Raw genomic sequence first — 21,552 nt, 5'->3', positions numbered from 1 at the left:
AACAAAAGTAAAATCACTGCTTTCATATCAGCCTCAGACTTGGCATCTGATTTCAAAAAATGACAAGCATGCAGTCTTTGATGACTTGGACAGAGCATTCACAAAGCACTGTGTACAAGATGACCCCTATAAATGGCTCAGTGTATGAAAAACAGCCTGAGTATTCTTTTGAAACTGAAGCTTTTTAAAAATTTTGAAGGCGAGTTCTGCACATCATGAAGTTGGCTGACTTAATTCCAGTAAAGATATGATGTAAGAGAAATTGGGATGTAAAGAGAATCTAACTTTTGATTCAGGCACTACTAAAGATCTGGTTTTTTTATACACTAAAGATTAGTCATTAATTTTATTTTCTGAATAGCTCATTTTTTATTGCAAATAGAGATAAAATGATTTTACTGAAGTACTTAAATCGAGTTTGATATTCAAGTATTTAGGATTCTGTAAGTAGAAATTATTTTGTTTTTATTGCTAAAATGTTATTTAAAAAAGAAAGCATTATTTAAATAAAGCACTATTTATCTGTAAATCCTTGTTTAATATTTCTAGGAAATGAGGTAATGGTAAACCAGTAAGAAAGTAATTTATCATTATTCTAATAATTTTCTTTATTATCTGGCAAAAAATTTGGATGACAGTGTTGATAAATTACCTGTTATGAAGGTATAATAATGATCTGCTTATTAAGATAGCAATAAATTATTAAAACAGAGAACTACAAAATAATATTTTGTGTTTTATTACAATAAATTGATTGAATTCTTTAATTTAAAATAGGAAACTTTTTCTTTATTATCAAGTAATTTAAACAGATTAAAATTTTAATTTTTATATTTTATTTTATAAATTATGTTAATATGTATTTCAGAAAACATGAAATTTAAATGTTCGACTAATGTTAAAAAAAAAAAAAATAGTTAAAAGTATAAATTCTTAATTAGCAGTAGGTGGTTGTTTTCCATTCTCCAGTCCAATTTCTGATTTCAGCACCTTTTGATCAGGACCTATCTTATGATAAATAGCCTTGATAGCTTTCTTATTACCTCCTGCTGATCATGTCATCCAATCTTATCTAGGATATATTCTTCACGGGTTCTTTATAATTGCTATATTCAGAATAGTTCACAATTAATTAAATGAATTTTAATTTTCATAATCTTAAGAATTGATTTGCCCAGAAAGTGATAATTACTAGAAGTAAAAACATCCATACCGATGGATGATTTGTTAATACTGAAGGGGGCTTTAATGATGAAATAAGAATCATGGCTGTATGTTTATTTATTCAAATAAAACTAGTAGATAAAGATGGTGAATGGATGACTAAGTTAATTAGAGATACAGAATGAACAACATAAAACCGAACCCATACCGTAACTGCTGTAGAATCGGTAGGTTATGTTGGAATGAAATTTTACGAATGATAGGGATAAATTAAATAAGAAAAATATAACACATAATTTAAACTTGCATTTATTTACCTTATTGTTACAAAAGATGTTCAAAATGACCACCCTGGGCACCGATGCACTTTTGTGCTCAATTGATTATATTGAGAGTCGTCTAACGCAAAAAATTGACAATTGCGTTGATTTCTCGTTGAATGTTCACCTTCAGTTTATCAATATTGTGGGGATTAGATGCATAAACTCTCTCCTTTAAGTAGCCCCAAAGGAAAATATCACAAGTAGACAACTCTGGGGAACGTGGAGGCACCGTCCTCTGCTGACAGCTCATTCATTTGTGAAAGCTGCATGAACACAATTCAGTGAAACATTGTTCCATTTTGTTGGAAGAAGCTGTATTTTTTTCATTATCAGTTAATTGCGCATAGAATTCTTCGAGAATTGTGAGTACTGACAGTTCGGTTCAAAAATATTGGCCCCACTATATGATTACCGGAAACGGCACACCAAACACTAATTTTCTCATAGTGAAGTGGATGCTCGAATATCTTGTGAGGATTCCTCGCCATTCAATACCTGGTGCTCTGCAAATTAACACGGCTGGATAAATGAAACCGTGCTTTGTCTGACATGAAATACGACATCGGGTCTATCTGTCCACCAACAGTGTTTTTGAGAAGCCAGTTGCAATAACCAAGTTGTTTGAGTTTGTCTGGCTCCTTCAGTTGTTGCACAATTGTAATACGGTGTGGTTTCAATTTTAATTCATGAAGAATATTATGACACCAGAGGTTATGAAGAATTTTTAACACTAGATTGTTGGGATAACTTGCGTAGTGAGTTTTTTGGACTGGCAGTAATTTTCCTCTCAATATTGGCAATGGTCTGTAGAGTCCTAATGGAAGATTGCCTATTTCATTTTGTATTTGAAAATGAACCTGTTGTACACCATTTTTTAAATGACACTCTTCGCTGGGATACAGGTATTCGGTAATTTTTCTATGAATACTTGACATGATTCTTCAAACGATCCAGAATGAATATAGGCCTCAACTATAGCTCCTCTCCTGGATTGAATAAGGCATTTTACACAAACACAACTGCACTCACAATACTGCACTGCAAAAAAACTATACTGCACTGATACATAACCACCTGACAAACGACAGCAACAATCAGTAGTAACATATACATCCACTAGTTGTGTGAGAGTCTTTTATAGTGTTGGATAGCGGTTTCATTATGGGTTTGGTTTTATGTTGCTTACCCTGTGTAATTAGTATACTGAATGATTTCAATAATTGTTTAAGAATAGAAATTCTGGAGCACAGTTTTTCAAAAGGAGAAAGATATGTCATGGGTAAAACACCTGAGCAAAAATAAAGTACTGAGGCACTAAAACAAGAGATTTTATTGACAGAAGGAAACAGGGAACAAGATAGATATCATTTATTGCAGCAGTTGGACTTTTTCCAGAGTAATCTTAATAGATTGCATAATATGCATATACATATTTAAACAAAAGAATTACAATGGAACTGTTAAATCTATGAGAGTAACTGTAACTCCAATTACCTATTGTTTTTACACCTAGTGATAATTATGATAGCAATTGGCTGGCTGATGCAACAGCATAGAGATTTTCATATCAATTACTAGAAAAAAAGTCAGATTCTACTCCTTCCTCTTCTGGTATCTTTGCTATTATAATTATGCCCAATGATCCATCTAAATCCTTAAATTCTTTAAATTTAAAAAATAATCTTTTTTCTATGTTAAGGGGTAGGAGTGATTTAGTTATCGATTTGTTTCTCATTGGAGTTTGGTGTTTTATTATAAACCAAATAATAACAAGCTTTATCATTATGACCGATTTAGGTCAGATAGGCTGCATGCCTATTCCTTTTTTAATAGTGCTTCTTGTTATTTTAAATCTCCTAGTTTACTGAAATTGTGTGTGAGCAACAATCAATAATCATGAATATTTCTTTTCTATTGCAGTTTGACTATGATATGAATGACACTAATTTATCATTGAAAAATATTAAAAATTTTCAAATAAAGTTTATTGAAACAGATAGTATCAATGACAGTTTTAATTGATAAAGCCTTACATTCAATTTTTTATGTCTTGGATGTAGTAATACCAGTTGCTCCAATGGAGGTGGTTGTATGAGATGCTGCATGGAGGTGGCTGAATATGATACACTCTTTTACTGCTGGTAGAAATAATTTTTAAAATAAAGTATTTTCATTTAGAGCTATAATATACCCCTTGAGTTAGTCATCAGTAGAACTAATGTAGTACCTCTCCAAAAGGCTGGTAAACCAAATACAGGTATCATATAAAACTTGGTTTACATATCAACACCGAGGAAAAACTCAAGAATGGTAGAAAATACATTTTACAAAAATTTGTTCAGTGTTCTAACTTGCTGAAGTAGGTTATGGGAAAGGGGCAGTACCCAATTGTTATAAGTGAAACTTTTCTTACAGTCAACAAGGTGATAGATTAGTTGAATCAGCTTCTTTCCTTTCTTTATCTTTAATCCTGAATTACAATCACTGCCTTCAGCAGCGGTAATTCAGAACTAAACTCTGGTTAGTCATTATCTACAGTTGTTACCAACTAAATATAAGTAAGAGATATTTTGAAAATGTTTGGATTTACTGGTAATAACATATTTGACTAAAATTTTATGGCAGTGTATTGTTTTCTGCTAAAGTACCTTTTACTCATTGTTTAGCCAATATTAAGGATAATTATAAAAAGAATGATACAGTAAATTGTTGTAATTATATGAGTATTATTGCCTCTGATCAATTCTTAATTGGAAAAAATAAAAGGCATGCTCTTCTACATTAATGATGATATCATTTATTTTAATAAATGTTATAGAAATGTTGGGAATAATAGTACTAGAATAGATAATATTATGAATTTTGTTGACAAAAATGTTAAAGATGACAGAAATAAAAGTGATTTATTAATAAATAAAATTGTTGACAGCAACATCAACTAGTAAGAATTTCCTAATCAAAATTTACTGTCAGTACTTACAAATGTATGTATAACTGTATTTCCAAAATATATTTTTTTATCCATAATGGAAGTTGTCAAATTAATGTGATGTATAACAGAACAATAATTTAAAAGAGAAGAGGTTGATACATGTCAATTTCAACAAAAAAAGAAAGAAGAAAACTTGTTACATACTCCTTTAGGAAAGTTACAAAAGAATGGCAGAACATGTATTTAAATAAATGAAATTTTTAAAGCCAAATAAATCAAGTGGTTTATTCAAATCTCTTCACTAAGAAAAGCATTTGTAATTCTCAAATAGTCAGAATTTATTACTACAATAAAATTTAATTTAAAATGTAAATATTCATAATGATAAACCAAACTGAATTTATAATAAATTGATTTTAAAAGCTCACTTCAAAATGTTTTCAGTTTTCTTTGTGACCATCCAATTCAAATTGTGCTTACTTTTCAACTGCATTCTTAATATGTGTGTACCTAATTAAATGAAATCATCAGAATTATCAACGGACACCAGTGACACCATTTTCATCAACAGTAGCACAAGTCATGGAGAATGGTTGCAAAGACAACTGAAAACAATTTGAAGTTTTAAAAATGTTTGATTATGCAATTTGATTCAGTTTATCACCACTATACAAATTAAAATTTTAAATTAACTTAATTACTGACAGTCATGGACAAAAACATAGCCAAAAAATAATTATTGAAGTATAATTATTGTTTATTTGTATAAGTTACAAAATGGCAATTTAGGAATTGTTTAAGATAATTTTTCAGTTTTATTGAATTTCTTATTAAATGTAAATGAGTGGTTATATTGATACTATAGTAGACACATCAGCTGATGTAAAAGAACTAAAATTTTTCATCAATTCTTACAACTCTTCTTACCTCTTACTGAAGGTAAAATAATAGAATTATAATAATATTTTGTCACAAGTAGATTATGATATTACAAATACATCTTTGATTGATTGTTAAATATTTTGTTATGATGCATATTTTCAAAGGTGAGCTATAGTTATCTCAGTAAATTTTGTTAACCAGGTATTTTATCATTCAGACTGACTAGAACCTACAAGTATTATACTGTTTGATGTCAATGGAATATGCAGTTATTATATGTCTGTGGACAACTTGTATGGGATACTTAATCTTGTAATATTTTCTATTTTAACATTTTAATTGTGAATTCTAGCCTGAACTTTATTATATTTTGTATCTGCCATTAATGCATTTCCAAAATGGAAATGTTTAGAATAAACAATAAACATTAAAATAATTAAGGTTTTTTTTAACAAAAATGATATTAAAAATAACTTATGGTAATGAAACATCAAATGGTTTATGTTTACAAATCTTAATTAAATAGTTCATGAACAGAGAATTTAATTGATAAAATATTAAGAGGGATTCCTCTCTCTTTTAGCTAACTTTTATGATAGCTATACTACACATCAATGTTAGTTTAGTAAAATGTTGCATTCAAGTCTAATCAGATTATGATTTGTTACAATAGTAATGAGATACTGATTTTTTCATTTTCTAAATTACTGTAATCTTTATTTTTGTTTTAGAGAACCAGTATTTGCAGTATCAGTAACTTAAGAAAATGATATCTTTGGATACTGATCACATTTTGAATATTAACATTTTGATATCAGTCACTGATTTTTTGAGATGACAGAATTTTAATAGATTTTATTTATAAAACTCATGGTTTGTTTTTCTTTCTGTTTTGAAGGAACTGGAAGAGCCAGGAGAAGATACTGCTAAATATGATATGCTTATTCCTACTATTGTTCGACCAAAACAGAATATTTCAAGTAGGGTAAGTTTTAGTTTTAATGAACAGTCTTGTCTATAATTGGTCAGTGGTAAAGATTGTACAAAACTAGAAACCTTCTTTAATAGAAAATTATGAATTCAGTTCATTTTGTTTTAAAGTAACTGAAAGTTTTATATGATTTCACGTCAGCCTTTTTTCTGATTATTTTGTGAATTTTTAACTGCATTTTCATTCCCATGCCTTCATTAACAAAATGCCCATTAATAAAAATTTGTTAATTAAGTATTATAGTAAAATGTAATTATTTTTATTTTGGTAGTCTTTCTACCATATTGTTCTGCTAATTAAATGAATATTTAGACATTGGTGATTCCAAAGCTTCTGTTGTATTTGAGGGTTTTTAAAATATATATAAAATGTAATGTAGTATTTTAGTTAAAATTTGAATAAAAGGCTAGACATATATTTTTAGGCATACAGAAAAATTTGTAAAACCTGGTAAGATCAGACGACAAGAATTTATAAATTGGGTTATTTGACATGAATAATCCGTAGCTGACAAAGGAACAAGTTAACTAATTTGCCTTAATAAAAATGTGTTTATACTTGTACATAAGGTTTCTTGGATCTATCAATTTGTAGATGATCAAAAATACTGAATAACCCCCCCAAATGTGTATGAATCCTATTTTAATATTCCTATTACACTTCCTACGTATTTCTGAGTTAATTTTCAGGAAAAAACAATATTATTCTTTGAGATCTGTAATAAAAGATGTTTAGTTCATTGTAAGACATATCATCAGATTTGTGAAAGGCATACTCAAATATTGAACAACATTAGTGTTACGGTCCTTAGCAAGACATAAATCCCTGATGTGCCCTGATCAAGGCAGTATGTTTATGGGTTGATCTCTCCTTCCCCTTCTCACCTCATCCTTTTTTCCTTCTTTCATGGATGAACTCCTTGAGGATCGGGTCAGCCTCTTTGGTTCAATCTAAAGTGTCATGCTAGCAGCTTTTAGAAGCTAACAGATCAGCTACTTCTTTATCAGGGATCACTGTGATAGCAAATTTCTGCGCCTATGGAACTGACTGATTAATAATAATATGTTTAATTTCTTTTTTTAATTCAAATGATTAAAAATCAATTATTCTAATTCTTTTCATTTGCATACTAGACTTCTAGTATATTGAATGTAAAACAGTGAGCAATTTCTTTTACTATTAGATTTAATTCAATGCTTAATTTTAGATGTAGTGGTTTCTATAAACCCCAGAATAATAAATTAGTAATATTTTTTTTAAAATTATTGTTGTCACTTTAATCATTTTTTTTCTTATTTACAGTGCATAACAAATATACTTTTGTGTCTGAATTTTAAATCTTTGAGAACAAATTTTATTGCCGCAAAAAATGAAGATTGTTAAAACATGCACTTACTTCACTTGTATCACTTTAAGCAATAATAGTTTTGTTTTCTTGGGTATGATTTCTTCTGAATCCAAGCACATTTGTAATGTTTGAATGTATCATAAAGATGCAAAACTCAAGAGTCTGTGTTCTTTAAGGATGCAAACACCCCAGAAGAGTTTGAACATCAAGAATTTGGTGAATTTTTTTATTTGATAAAATTTCTTTATTACTATCATTTGATGAAGAAGGGATCATTGAACTAAAGCAGATGGTAGATTTCATTCTTTCTCCAAGTAACCTACTATTCTTTTTTCATGCTGGCACAATTGCTACTATGTAACAATTGCTTCACTGACAACCACTGCTTAGGTCAAGCTGTTGTTCTAGGTAGGTAAAAAAGATGGTGACAAAAGCCTGTAATAATAACTGACTTGCAAAGTCGGCGAAAATCAAATGAGAGAATGCATATAATGATTTTAAAGTGCATTATATTCAGTGAATTAATCCAGGAATATTGAAAAAAAAAGATAGTGAAAAGTTATCAGTGACAGAAAGAGATTTCATTTGAGATAAATATATTTTAAATTTTAATATAATGTTATGTTCAGTCAAAATTAGTACAGAAAATTAAAAAAATTTCTCCATTGAAATATGTAAATGAACATTACTTACCTTTCTCATAACTGTAGTGATATCTTTAAAAAGTTTAAAAATCAGTAGAAACAATAATAAATAATTGTTGAAATAAAAAAACAAATAATTTTGTCATGAACTCATGACCTTAGAAAGCACCTACAGAAATGATCATGAAAATAATATTCCCTATCACCACCATTTGAATCAAAAGTGGAACGTGCCTGCCTACAAAATTTATCATCATGATCTAGCACCACAGCTAGTTATCATACTGACCTAGTATAAATGAATAAAATTGATCTAAAATTTTTAATAAATCATTAATTTTAATAAAAATGTTGAATTAATTATAAATTTTAATAAAAATTTTTAATTACACATTAAATTATTTTTTTACAATCCTTTCTTTTTCAGAACAGTTCGAGTGATGACATCAACACTACTGCAGATATTGACGTATGTTGAATAATAACAATGCCAGTATTGATCTTATAATTATAGATTTTTGAGTTTTCTTTCATGTAATATAAAAATTATTTGGCGAAAGAGTTCAGGTATTAAAGAAATAACCAATAGAGGTAATAAGGTGTTTTATAAGGAGAAAGAGCTTCATTATAGGTAAAAGAAATACATTATTAGGAACAATACAAGTCCAATTGCAAACCAGATTGTGTTCTCCTACAAGTCCAAGATGAATCAAGAAATTAAATAGGAGCAGCAATCCTACAATAAGAGGTTATTCAAATAACAATGTATATAAAGATTGGAAAAGCTGTTTAGATATAGGGTGGTGAAGCTGATTGGTCCACGTCCTGCGCTGGATAGCTGCATATCATTACAGTGAACTGAACATCAGCAGTTGCTTTCTTGAGAAAGTTCTCCTAAAATGTCCAAAAATTTGTCACTTAGAAGCAATATGAAATAATTCTTGTCAGAACTTATGACAAGTTTCACAAAAGAAATTTTCACATCCAGAAAGACTAAAATGAAATATTTGGAATAGTAAAGATGATAGCATACAAACCATTAGAAAATTTTATAATATAGATAAAAATATAATCATGAGGAAAAGAAGAAAAGATATTGACAAGAATCGAAGTTTGGTGTAATTCACGATTTAAAGCTAAAGATTTACTTAATGACCTCAAAGGGGAAACAAACACAAAAAAGAGGACAGATAAAAACCATATTTCATTAGGCACAAATTATTGGGGAAAAAGAAACAAAAAACTGAACTCACCCAAACAGAATAATGGAGGTGACATATTGCTATTGGTTATGCACTGCAATGCAAGAAGTGTGATGAATAAAATGGTGGAACTGAGGCGTGAGGTTGTGAGGTGTAACAGTAAAATTTTGCATACTGAAGGCCTCCCTGCCAATAAACCCAGAGAATATCCAAAATCAGCGACTATGATTATCACTATATATCGAGAGAAAAGAATAGATGATCAGGAGTTGCCACCTTTATACACAAAATCTTACTCATTGAAAATATCATAACTGGCATTAAAGAAAACTTGAACACCTACAAATAGATTTCACTGTGTCAAATGAGATTACCTTAGCCACAGTAAATACATACATTCCTTCTCAAAAAATAACAAGAAAAGAACTAGACTGTATACTACCTAAGACAAAACTATCTATGATAGTTGGAGACTTTAATAGCAGGCACAGCTCATGAAATAAGGGTTTGGATAACCACAATGGACAAATTTTTCAGAATGGATACAAGATAATGACCTGGTGCTCTTGAACTCACCATGGGAGCTTACTTATCAATCCCCTTCTTCTAGAACTACAAGGACATTAGATCTTCACTCACTTCACCAGCTCTTCTGGACTACTTAGAGAGTTGGTCTGTGGGAGACGATTTGTCAAGTGATCATTTACCTGTGTTTTGCAAGCTTGGTTTCTCTACTACAAACAACCCTAATACAAAACAGAATCTACCGAGTAGATACAGAATAAAAGAAGCTCATTGGAAATTCTTCAAAAGGGAAACAGCTTTCACTAATGCAGACAAGTGCAATACTTTGGAGAGCTTGGAACAGGTGATCACTAACGCAGCAAATAAGATCATGTCGAGAGTGAAACTCGGTATTGGGAAAAATCTTAACGTCTGGTGGATACAAGATATTTCAAAGTTGATCAGAGATAGGAAGAAAGTTGAGAAAATTTGGAAGAGCAGCTGTACACCAGAAAACCACACAAAAAAATAACCTAGCAGCTGTCAAAAGCAAGATAGCCATTAAGATAGCTAAAAGCTTTTGTGAACTCAATGAACTGTAACACACCAGCTACTATAGTATGGAAAAAATTCAAATCTCTGCAAGGAAAAAGTGATAAAACAATATTCAAATTAGTGAGCTCAGACAACACTGTTCTAATAGAGAAGTTGGAGATTGCTGAGGTGCTGAACAACATGTACTCCTTAAGGGCTGGTATCCCAGGTCCTTGGCCATTTAGCCTAACACCAGAGGACCAATACCTGACAAAAGGATGCTAAGGATCAGCCTTTTATGGAGAATGGACTAAAAATGACATTTGCAGATTTGCATGACTTGGCACCTGGAGAGGGTGGAATATACAATGGTATACTTCAGATCACATCAAATTCATACCAAACTGCACTGCTGAAATATTTTAATGATATATGCTCTACTGGAGAACTTCCAGAAAAGTGGAAACTTGCAAAAATTATATCCATCTGTAAACCTGGGAAAGATTCAACAAAGGAAACTTCATGTCGCCCAATATCTCTAATATCACATGTATGCAAAATAGTGGGAAGAGTGATCAATGAAAGATTAAAATGGAAACTGGAGTTTGAAGAGCTATTGAGTGATAGGCAGTTTGGTTTCAGACCAGGAAGAAGTACTGTGGATGCTTTGCTGTACTTAACTGATAAAATAAATACTGCCTTCAACAAGAAACAGTATACAGTTGCCGTAATGATCGATTTTGAAGTGGCATTTGACAGAGTGCAGAGCGAGTCCATTGTTCTCCAGTGCATGAAACTGGGATTAGAGGCAGAATGTTAAGATTTTTCTACAATTTTTTTGATCAAAAGGAAAATTAAAACTATTGTAAATGATGTTGAGTCTGAACCAAGACCAGTGAACAATGGAACACCACAGGGAGCAGTTCCAAGTTCCACATTATTTAATATAATGCTAAATGACATTACATCCAGTACTTCAAAAAACATAATTACATTAGCAAGTAGGGTTTGGGGTGCAGATAGTTTTACCTGACAATTATCTAAAGATTGTTTTATCTGACATTCATTAGATCAAAAATGACGTATGGATCTGAGCTTTGGGGATCTGCTGCTTCATGTCATCTCAAGAAGTTAGAAGCAATTCAGAACAGCTCTATGAGGATATGTTTGGGATGTCCTAGAACAACCAGCTTCCAGTCGATGGAGATTGAACTGGCAGTTGAACCATTAAAATTGTACGTTGGCTGGATGTCCATGACAAAACACACCAAAGTCCAGGCTCTCCCACAAACCATCCACTCCATTGTCTAGAAATAAAAATTTGGTTCGCAACTCCTTCAATAGTATCATATCAAACATGGAATACCAATCTACACAAAGTGCACCAGAGTCTTTCCGATAGTAAGCTCCACTCCGTGGTGATTGACAACATTAATATTACTAACCATCCCTCGAATTGTAAAAAAAAAGATGAAGGAATTCCAGAGTTCCTCTTGTAGACAACCTTGGAGTATATCGGCACATGATATGGATTCCACTGGATTTTCACAGTAGGATCAGTTTAAGGTAACAAGGAGAATGCTGGAGCTGCCTTCTATGACCAAACAGCTGACAGAATTTGTGCTACCATCAGGCACCTACCTGTAGTACGGATGCTGAACTGCTCGCAATTAATGGTGCGCTTGCTTATATTCACACTATCCCTGTGAGTGATATCTGCATTTTTACTGACTCTAGATCAGCCCTACAACTAATACAAAAACAGAGGTCAACAAGATTCCATTTCTGCACCAAGGAAATTCATAAAATGCTAGGAAGATTATCTGGTAAAAATATCACCTTCCAGTGGATACCTATTCACTGGTATTCCTGACATCAAAAGGGCTGATTGCTTGGCCAATCATGCAGCAAAACTTTAACCTGCCCCCCAGAGACAAACATCTTTTGGTGAGTGTCTGCAGGAAGTTAGAAGGAAATTTGTGGATACCTAGATAGAGTGGTGGAGGGTCGGTGCATCAGGACGTTGCTTTTTTAAGAGTCAGAGAAAGCCTTCTGAAGCCTCACTGTACCGAAATGTTGCACATTCAACTGCAACGTTTGCTGCTCATTGTCACCCAGGCCTATCTGAATAGGTTTCACCTAGTGGAGTCTCCTCCACCAGATGGTTTATTTGTGATGGAATTGAGTTGCTTGGTCAACATATTTGAGAAATTAAATACCTCGAATCTTCAACTCCAAGAAGCAAATACACATATGTTGGATACGAGTAATAAAATAAATGCTTTTTGTAAAAAATTGGAGTTGTGGAGCTGAAATGTAAAGCAAAAACCTAGAAATGTTTGCAAATGTGGATGAATGTGTTAAAACTTACAAGGTGAAAGTTGTTTTTGTAACCATTGAAAATCATTTAGCCATGCTGGCAAAGGATTTTAAAAAGTATTTTCTTGCTGACAACAACTTGGTAGCAAGTTACAAGTGGGTTAGGGATCCATTTGAAACAACTCCCAAGGGGCTCTCGACTGCCGAAGAAGAAATCTTCATAGACTTCACAGCAAGTGGTAAACTCAAAAGACAATTTAGTAATAAATTACAATTTGAATTTTGGACAGGGGTGGATGATGAATTTTCTGCACTGAAAACAAGAGCATTTTGTATACCATTACCATTTTCAACATCCTACCTTTGTGAAACCGGATTTTCTGCGGTGGCTGATTTGAAGACAAAATATAGATCTCAACAAATATATAGAAAAAGAACTCAGTGTTTATTTCTAATATTAAACCTTCCTTCAAAAAACTTTGCTCTGCAAGATGGGCCCAAGGAGTCACTAATAATAATTATTAAACTTTTAGAGGTTTTAATTTATTGGCATATTATATACTCGTACTTTCAGACAAAATTTATTTTAATTAATGTGTAATTTATATTTTTAACTCTTGACGATGGAGTGAGACTCTGAAAGCGCTACAGTTAGGTAAGTATTCTTACCTTTTTATTCTTACCATATCTGGTGATTATAATATTATAATTATTGAAATTATTACATTATGTGTTACGTATATATTATATTATGTATGAAGTATAGTTCTGTTTAGGCAAGAAATGTGGACAACGTAAAGCCGAAGGCATATAAAATGTAGGGTTGGAGGAGATTGGATAAAATTAATTTGGTAGACAGGGTAAAAATGAAAAAGTAATGAGAAAAGTGAATGAGAATAGAAGCTTAATCGTAACAATTCAGAAAGGAAAATCTTACTAGTCAGAGTATCACAAGAGGAGAAGGTTGATTAAAATAGTACTATAATAATCAGTAAAAGGCACAAAGAAGAGACATGAAAAAGAGTAAACATTATATACAACAAAAAATGAAGTGAGAACAATTAGGAAATCAGAAGTTTAGCTGAAAAAACTTTGATTTCTAAAAAGAAATATATCATTGATGTTATTAATTTTTTTTTATTTAGTTTTTGAAAAACAATTTTATTTTTTATTTATAAAAACATAATTATAACATAGGCTCTATATTAAAAAATGTATGTGTTTATTAGTTTCAATTCTATTATTGTTGTTAATTGTTGCAAATTGTAGAAGGAACTGTGATTAAGATTAAGTATGACTAAACAGATTAGTTCTGAAATAATTTTCTTGTTAATGAAAAACTTATTTTGAATTCCAAGATTTTCTTTAAATTAAAAATTTTTCTTTCAAGGCGTACTGCAAGGTGATACATGCTGAGTTGTTAAGCACCGTAGAATTATCAGATTATTAGAGGATGCAGTTTGTTTATGTTACACAGTAGCATTAATGGTAGAGGAAAGATTCTGTGAACTGCATTCATCTGAAAGTGTTTTGATTCTTATCTTTCTTGTATATGTGTTAAGTTCTATAACCACTTAATACACAAGTATTAATTGGTTATGGCACTTAATACACAACAAATTGTATATACAACAATTATTTTGCTGGCAACCTGACATGAATCACAAGATACTTCCAAAAATGTCAAAAAATTCTCAAGAATAACAAGCATTCCATGCAAAATTTACTAAGGAAATGAAGAGTGAAGTAGATTTTTAATCTTTTCTTCACAGAGCCAGATATTTCGTTGCATATCACCAAGGCTATGCCTGCTGAAATGCATGTAACACTCAGCCGTTCAATTGACACTTTCTCTCTGTTCATCATAGGGACTGGCTCTATAATGAACATCATTATTCTCAGAAAAAGCAACTGTCACTGGTGCCTCTTGTATGTCAAGTGCTTTACATGTACCCACAGCTGTAAGAAAGACTGGAACAGAGTAATGTTATAAATTAATTTACCGCTGTCTTTTGAGAAACAGTGCAGCATGCTTCAGCACTGAGTCAATTCAGTAGAGGAATGACTGTTAACAATTTACTTTGCACGATTTTTCTGGTTTTTGAATTTTATAATCTCTCTTTATTATGTTGTATATTTAACTTTATTATTATGTTATTCTATTTTTAAATTATTTCAGTAAAAGCTATTGTTTTTAAGCTAATTTAAAGTACAGATGTAAATACTGATTTGGTAAAAGAAAAAGAAATACTCAGTTGATCATATTTTTTTCAGTCAATTGAAGGATTCACATTAAGAACCATCTTTAGTCTAAATATATCTGATCATCTGTCATCTGCTTTCATGTGTAAAAAAAGACAAATTCTGACTGATTTGCTTAAGACCCACAACTTAAGTAAAACAATCAGAAAGTTAATGAAGTACATATTCTCTGCTAAGATCTACTAATGGTCACTCTGTCTTTGACTATTTTTCAGGTTCCTTTGGAAATTGGATTGATTCGTCAGTTTCCATTTACATCATCTGCTCAAAATATGACTGTTATAAGTCGAATTCTAGGAGCCAGAAATATGACTGTATTTTCAAAAGGTGCTCCAGAGAAAATTATACATCTCTGCAATATTAACACCAGTAAGTTAGATAAAAGTGAATAGTACAGTTGTTCTGAGTTTACAACTTATTGTGGCTGTATTGTTTTAGAACTAAGACTGAAAATAATGCCTGTTGAAAATCAAGTAATATTCAATTTTTTTTAAATTAAAGAATATTTTATGTGTGTAATATCTGTAACAAATATTTTTCATAACATTTGATCAAAATTTACATTTGATTTTAGTTACAGTTCTTGACTGTATTGTTATTAATTTTATTCTAGTTAAACTGTCCTTTTATTTAATTTCACTGATTTCTTGGGATTTAAGTTTTTCTTATGAGAAAATTTTATTTTATTGGAAGATTTTCTGTTATAGGTTTATTTTTAGGTGTAAAAATCTTTTTTTTTCATTCTGTTTAGTTCACATTAAGCAATCCAATATTTACATTTTGTGAAGGGATCTTCTTAGTAAAGTAACACTTATATTAATTATAAGTAATAGTTATAGAATGGGTGTTTTCTTACAAATTTTCTGTTAACTGTTATTCATATACTTAGTAAACTGAATTTATTTTTTGTAATAACCTTCAAAACTGTGGTTAAAAATATTTGATCTTTCTAGAATATTCCAAAATATTTTATGAACTTTTTTTATCTATTTTTTTTTTTTAGAAGATTTTAAAGCACATTAAAAAATAGATTCTTTTAATTCAGTCAGTAGTCTACTGTTTTCCAACCTTCTTTATTAACAGTAGAAATTTCAAATTTATGAAACCATTTTCTTTTACTTTATTAACAAAAAAGAAGAGATTATATTAAGGGAATCCATGTTTCTAGATTATCACAAATATAGAATTAATAAATTCGTGGATGAATGCATTATAAAGATTTGTTTATCAAGGCAGATTTTTTTTGTGCTTTTAAAAAGAATGTTCAGTATTGGTGTTTTATATTTTTTTCAAAAAATAAAAAAATCTTACATCTTTTTTCATTTCTCTGACTATGACCAAATAGATAAAAAAAAAGTGCAAAGAATAATAATGAAAGTAAGTTTGCCTTTGTTTATTAACAATATTAAAATGCTTGCAAGAAAGAAATAAGATAAATATATTTTACAAAATTATCATCTACCTTCAAACTAAACTTAACAAGGACAGATTAGGACCAGCCCTAAGCCCAGATCTGTTTAAGAGCCAGGACACCTGGGGGTGCCTCGACGCCAAGCTGTCAAACAGCCGTCCTTTAGTCACTTCATGGAGATCCACAATGGCCATTATATCTAACGCACCATCTCTTCTGTCCGGAATGCCAACCACTTTATTGCAAAAGAACTTTTTCGGCCAAACCTTTCTTATAAAAATTCGCAAGTTGGTGTGAGGGCACCCCATTATCAAGCCCATCAACTGTAGGGCACCCAGTATCCAGCAATGTCTGGGTAGTCACATCGACCATTTTTTCTTCCTAGTAGCTCCGGCTGAAGTACGAACCAGTCGAACAAGTCTTTCACATCAGCGATTAACTCTGTATCAATTTCTTTAATACTTCTTTTAACATTTTTATCCATGTTTTTTCTGAGTTCCTTGGCTAGCTTTTCAAACCGCCAGACCATTATCTCCATGTCAAGAGGTATGTCCTCCTCCTCGGTGGACTGCCTCGCCTTCAGCTGTTTGGCTCCCTTCCTGCCCACCACAGTCGCTTTGGGGGGCAAGCCCTTCACTAGCGAGTCAGATGTTATAGCGTCGGTGGCAACCGGGATGGGCAGATCCTCCAGTAAACAGTAAACAGTATGTATGTCATTTATATAAAAAATAAATAAAAGCTAAATATAACTTTTATAGTAAGTTACAATAAATATTGTTTCTTCTTATGAAAAATTTTCAGGACTTTAACATTCTTATAAACCTCCTTACTTGTAGCTACTGTTCAAAGTGGTGACTTTGACTTCAATGAATGCTTCACTATATCGCAATAAAGAATTCTAAATTTGTTTCAAGAACCCTGCAGGACTTTGAAAGTTTATAAATCCCTGCTGTATTGTATGATGTAGTTCTCCCATGTCTGTTACTTCTGTCTTACACATTAATCCCAAACATTTAGGGATGAACTATGACATTTTCTAACATAGCATGCCATTGTCCTGTTATTATTAAGTTGTCGTCAGCTCATCATTCTATTAAATCATCTGTTTCTTCATATATTTTATTTCATAAAAATAAAATTTTTGAGCTGAAAAAAGGCAGCCCTATAAACCTATAATATTGTGATTGACTTATGTTTGAGGTCTGATGTAATCAAATAACTTCCTCAGTGTGTTGTTTATAATAACATAACTGATGACGAATCCACTTCCTCACTATTATTCCTGCTCCTTCATTTCAATTTTCTGATTTTATATTAATAATAATATTTCCAAACCAAAAATCTTGCTCTTTTATCACCTTATTTTGCTAATTCCTTCTATATCTAAACTCAATGAATTCTATTGTTCTTTTTAAACTATCTAACGTCTGTAACTCTCATATATTTTATGCAAGAGGAGTTATCATATTCTTTTCTACAAGGAAAAAGAATAAAGAAAACGTCCCCTCAAAAATTACAACTGTATTTTTCATTGATTTTAACCACACAATGCCTAGAACATAGAGCGATGAACAATACAAATGCAGACCTTTAAGTTTCTGTTAAGGTCATATCATTCGTTAATCTGCTGCCACACTCGGTAACTACTGAAAGGATTACTACCTACTTTTAGGAATTATTCCTTTGTTAATTTTTTTAGTTCTTTACAGGTATTCTTCTATGAAGAAGTCAGGCCTCTCCACAGATAGTTGTCTAAGAAGGGCCAGACTAATGGTTCCTAACTAAAACAATATTAATAAACTCTTGAAAAGCAGTAATAACTTTTTTATGATTAATTCACTAAATAAGTTAAAAGCTTGTAAATGGGTATAAATAAATTAATTGTGAATGGACGTAAATAGATTAAGGAAATAAGAATATTATTGCTTTTCAAGAGGATTTGTTTTTTTTTTTTAATTATAAAAATATAGTATGTTGAGGCTGTCACATACATATAATTTCATGTTTCTACTGTTACATCTTCTTTAACAGTTCCTGCAAATATTGACAACATTTTGGGACGTTTTACTGCAGCTGGTTACAGAGTGATTGCACTGGCATATAAGGAGTTGCCTACGAGATTCACTTGGACTCAGGCTCATAGAGTGACTAGAGATCAAGTAAGAAAAATGCACTTATCTTGTTTAAGTAGTCTTTTAGTTAGACACTGAAATTTTTTGATTGACCCTGCAGATCTTTGTTTCCAGGTTTTATGAAATTTACATTAAAGAATTTCTGTAAAATCATTTCAATGAAGTTACTTTTCTAATAATTTCATTAGAAAAATATATTTATCTTTATACAGTAATATTATTCTGTCAAATTGTTCTCAGATAACATAATATTTATTAAGTGTTAGAAGTTAACAAAATTAATATAAAAGTTGTAGATTTTCTTCTAGAAAGTAATTAATATTTTCAGATGTCATACAGTACTAGTAAGCAGACTATTTACTAACCGCAACCAAAATGATCAAATGATCATAAATTAAAGTTATGTGATTTCAGTGACGAAAGTGAAAGTGGTATTCTGGATTTATATTCAGTCTTTCCTGGTTTCAATTTCTAGCAGATGCCTGCCGTTTTCATTACTATAAAAAAATTATTAAATAAATGTCTTTTTGAAACAAAGACTTTAAATCTTGATCCCATTCTACAAACATCTGTAAATCGATCATTGGTCAATGAACTCAAGTTAATTCTCAGAAAATTGAAGCAAGATTGTTGATTTTTCATCTGTTCTAAACAATAACATATCAACAAAGATACTTAAATACAACATATTTTAAATACATAATAAAATATGCATTTAAATACAAAATAATTTTTTGAGACAGCTGAACTCAGAGCCTCATTTTCCTTTCATCATTATTTAATTATTTTTTCCACTTTAATCCTTTTTTTTTTTTAAATATAAAGGGTTGGCAATGAAGCCCTCTAACCTTTTCTTATTTTTTGATCTATCAAATAAGATAGAACCCTTTGAAAATCCTATCCTATCCGATGAAAGTAACCTGAAAACTGTTTTAAATTAATAAAATAGTTTCTGTTGCAATAGAATTTTTTTTAGCAAAGTAATTTTGTGCCATAAATGTTTCACTTTTTTTTCAGTTTATAAACTGTGCTTTCCTCTCTCAATTGTATTGTAAAAAACAATTTAGTTAACTTTTTAAGAGATGTATAACTTTACCTCATAGCAGTGATAGAAGACTGTATGTAAATAAGCCCCCGCTATGAATCATGAGACCTTGCGAGGGAGCTTGAGTGCTCAGTGATACAGAGTAGCTGGACCGAATGTGCAACTATATCAGTAGTATCTGTTGAGAGCCAGACTAAGGAATGATTCCTGGAAGAGGGCAGCAGCTCTTTCAGTAGTTGTTAAGGGCGTAGGTGAGGAAGACTTAAACAGCCATATCAACATCACTCAATCTTCTGAATACTACACAGCTGAAAGCAATGGAAAACTACAGCTATTATTTTCCAAGAAAATGTAACTCTCTGCATTTTCATATAACAGGCGCCTTCCTTGGTAAAATATTCCAGAGGTAAACTAGCCCCCCATTCAGTTCTTCAGGTGGGACCTGCTAAGGAAGGTTCACCAGAAAATTAAAAAATAGCATTCTACGAGTTGGATCATGGGATGTTAGAAGTGTAAAACAGGGTTTGTAGGTTAGAAAATTAAAAAAGGGAAGTGGGTAGGTTAAATATAGATGTAGTAGGAATTAGCAAGATTCGGTGGGAAGAAGTAAACGACTTTTGGTCAGATAATTTTAGAATAATTAACTCAGCGTCAAATAAAGTGCAAACAGGTAAAGGTTTCGTAATGAACAAGAAGATAGGAAACAGAGGAGAGTATTACAAAAACCTTAGCAATAGAATCATTGTAATCAGGTTAAAATCAAAACCTAAGCCGACAACGATTGTTAATGTATATATGCCTACAAGTGCCCATAATGATTAGGTAGGGGGGTGAATATGAAGAAATTGATAAATCAATTAAACACACAAAAGGGGGTCAAAATTTAATAATAGTTGGAGATTGGAATGCAAGCATCAGAAAAGGTAAGGGAGGAAATATTGTGGGTGAATACAGGCTGGAACAAAGGAATGAAAGAGGGGACCAACTTATTAAGTTTTCAACAAAGTATAATGTAGTAATTGCCACCATCCAGTTTAAAAATCAAAGTAGAAAAATATACACACGAAAAAGCCGGGTGATGCTGCAAGATATCAGATAGATTATATCATGGTCAAATAATCATGAGCAAATATTTAGAAATCAATTCATTGACTACAAAGCATATCCAGGAGCAGACATTGATAGCAACCATAATTAAGTGATAATGAAATGTAGATTGGGGGTTTAAAGACCTGAAGAAAAGGTGTCGGATGAATCGGTGGAAGTTAGAGAAGCTTGAGGAAGAAGAAGTAAAGAAGATTTTTGAAGAGGACATCACAAGAGGTCTGAGTAAAAAAGATAAGGTAGAGAATATAGAGGAACAATGGGAGAATGTTAAAAGGGAAATTAATTTTTAAATCAGTAGAAGTCAACTTAGGTGGAACAGCAAGAACTGGTAGAAAACCTTGGATATCAGAGGATATATTGTAGCTGATGGGATAGAAAATTGTAGAAAATATAAGAATGGTAGTGATGAAGAAGGACAATTAAGAAATACTTTAAACAGGAAATGCAAATTAGCAAAAGAAGAGTGGATTAAAGAAAAGTGTTCAGAAGTGGTAAGAGAAATGATCATTGGTAAAATAGATGGATCATACAAGAAAGTTAAGGAGAATTTTGTGGTACATAAGTGACAAATGAAAAGGTCAATAGGTGGGTGGAATATATTGAGTTATATGGAGGAAATGAATTAGAAAATGGTGTTATAGAGGAAGAAGAGGAAGTCAAAGAGGATGAAAAGGGAGATACAATACTGAGATCTGAATTTAATAGAGCATTAAAGTATTTGAATGGGAGAAAGGCTCCTGGTATAGACAGTA

General features: G+C 31.4%; 1 protein-coding gene across 3 annotated transcripts in view; it reads left to right on the top strand.

Annotated features, from left to right (window-relative positions):
- Positions 1-21,552, top strand: part of LOC142323056 (polyamine-transporting ATPase 13A3-like) — a 158,049-nt gene that overhangs the window by 69,026 nt on the left and 67,471 nt on the right. For all 3 annotated transcript variants that reach the window (XM_075362172.1, XM_075362171.1, XM_075362173.1), the window contains exons 11-14: positions 6,200-6,286; positions 8,712-8,753; positions 15,321-15,474; positions 18,548-18,675. In XM_075362172.1, coding sequence (XP_075218287.1) covers positions 6,200-6,286; positions 8,712-8,753; positions 15,321-15,474; positions 18,548-18,675 — 411 coding nt within the window. The remainder of the gene's footprint in view (positions 1-6,199; positions 6,287-8,711; positions 8,754-15,320; positions 15,475-18,547; positions 18,676-21,552) is intronic.

This window comes from Lycorma delicatula, chromosome 4 (assembly GCF_047948215.1).
Source record: "Lycorma delicatula isolate Av1 chromosome 4, ASM4794821v1, whole genome shotgun sequence".
NCBI lineage: Eukaryota > Metazoa > Arthropoda > Insecta > Hemiptera > Fulgoridae > Lycorma > Lycorma delicatula.
This window is presented reverse-complemented; position numbering and strand designations above follow the sequence as displayed.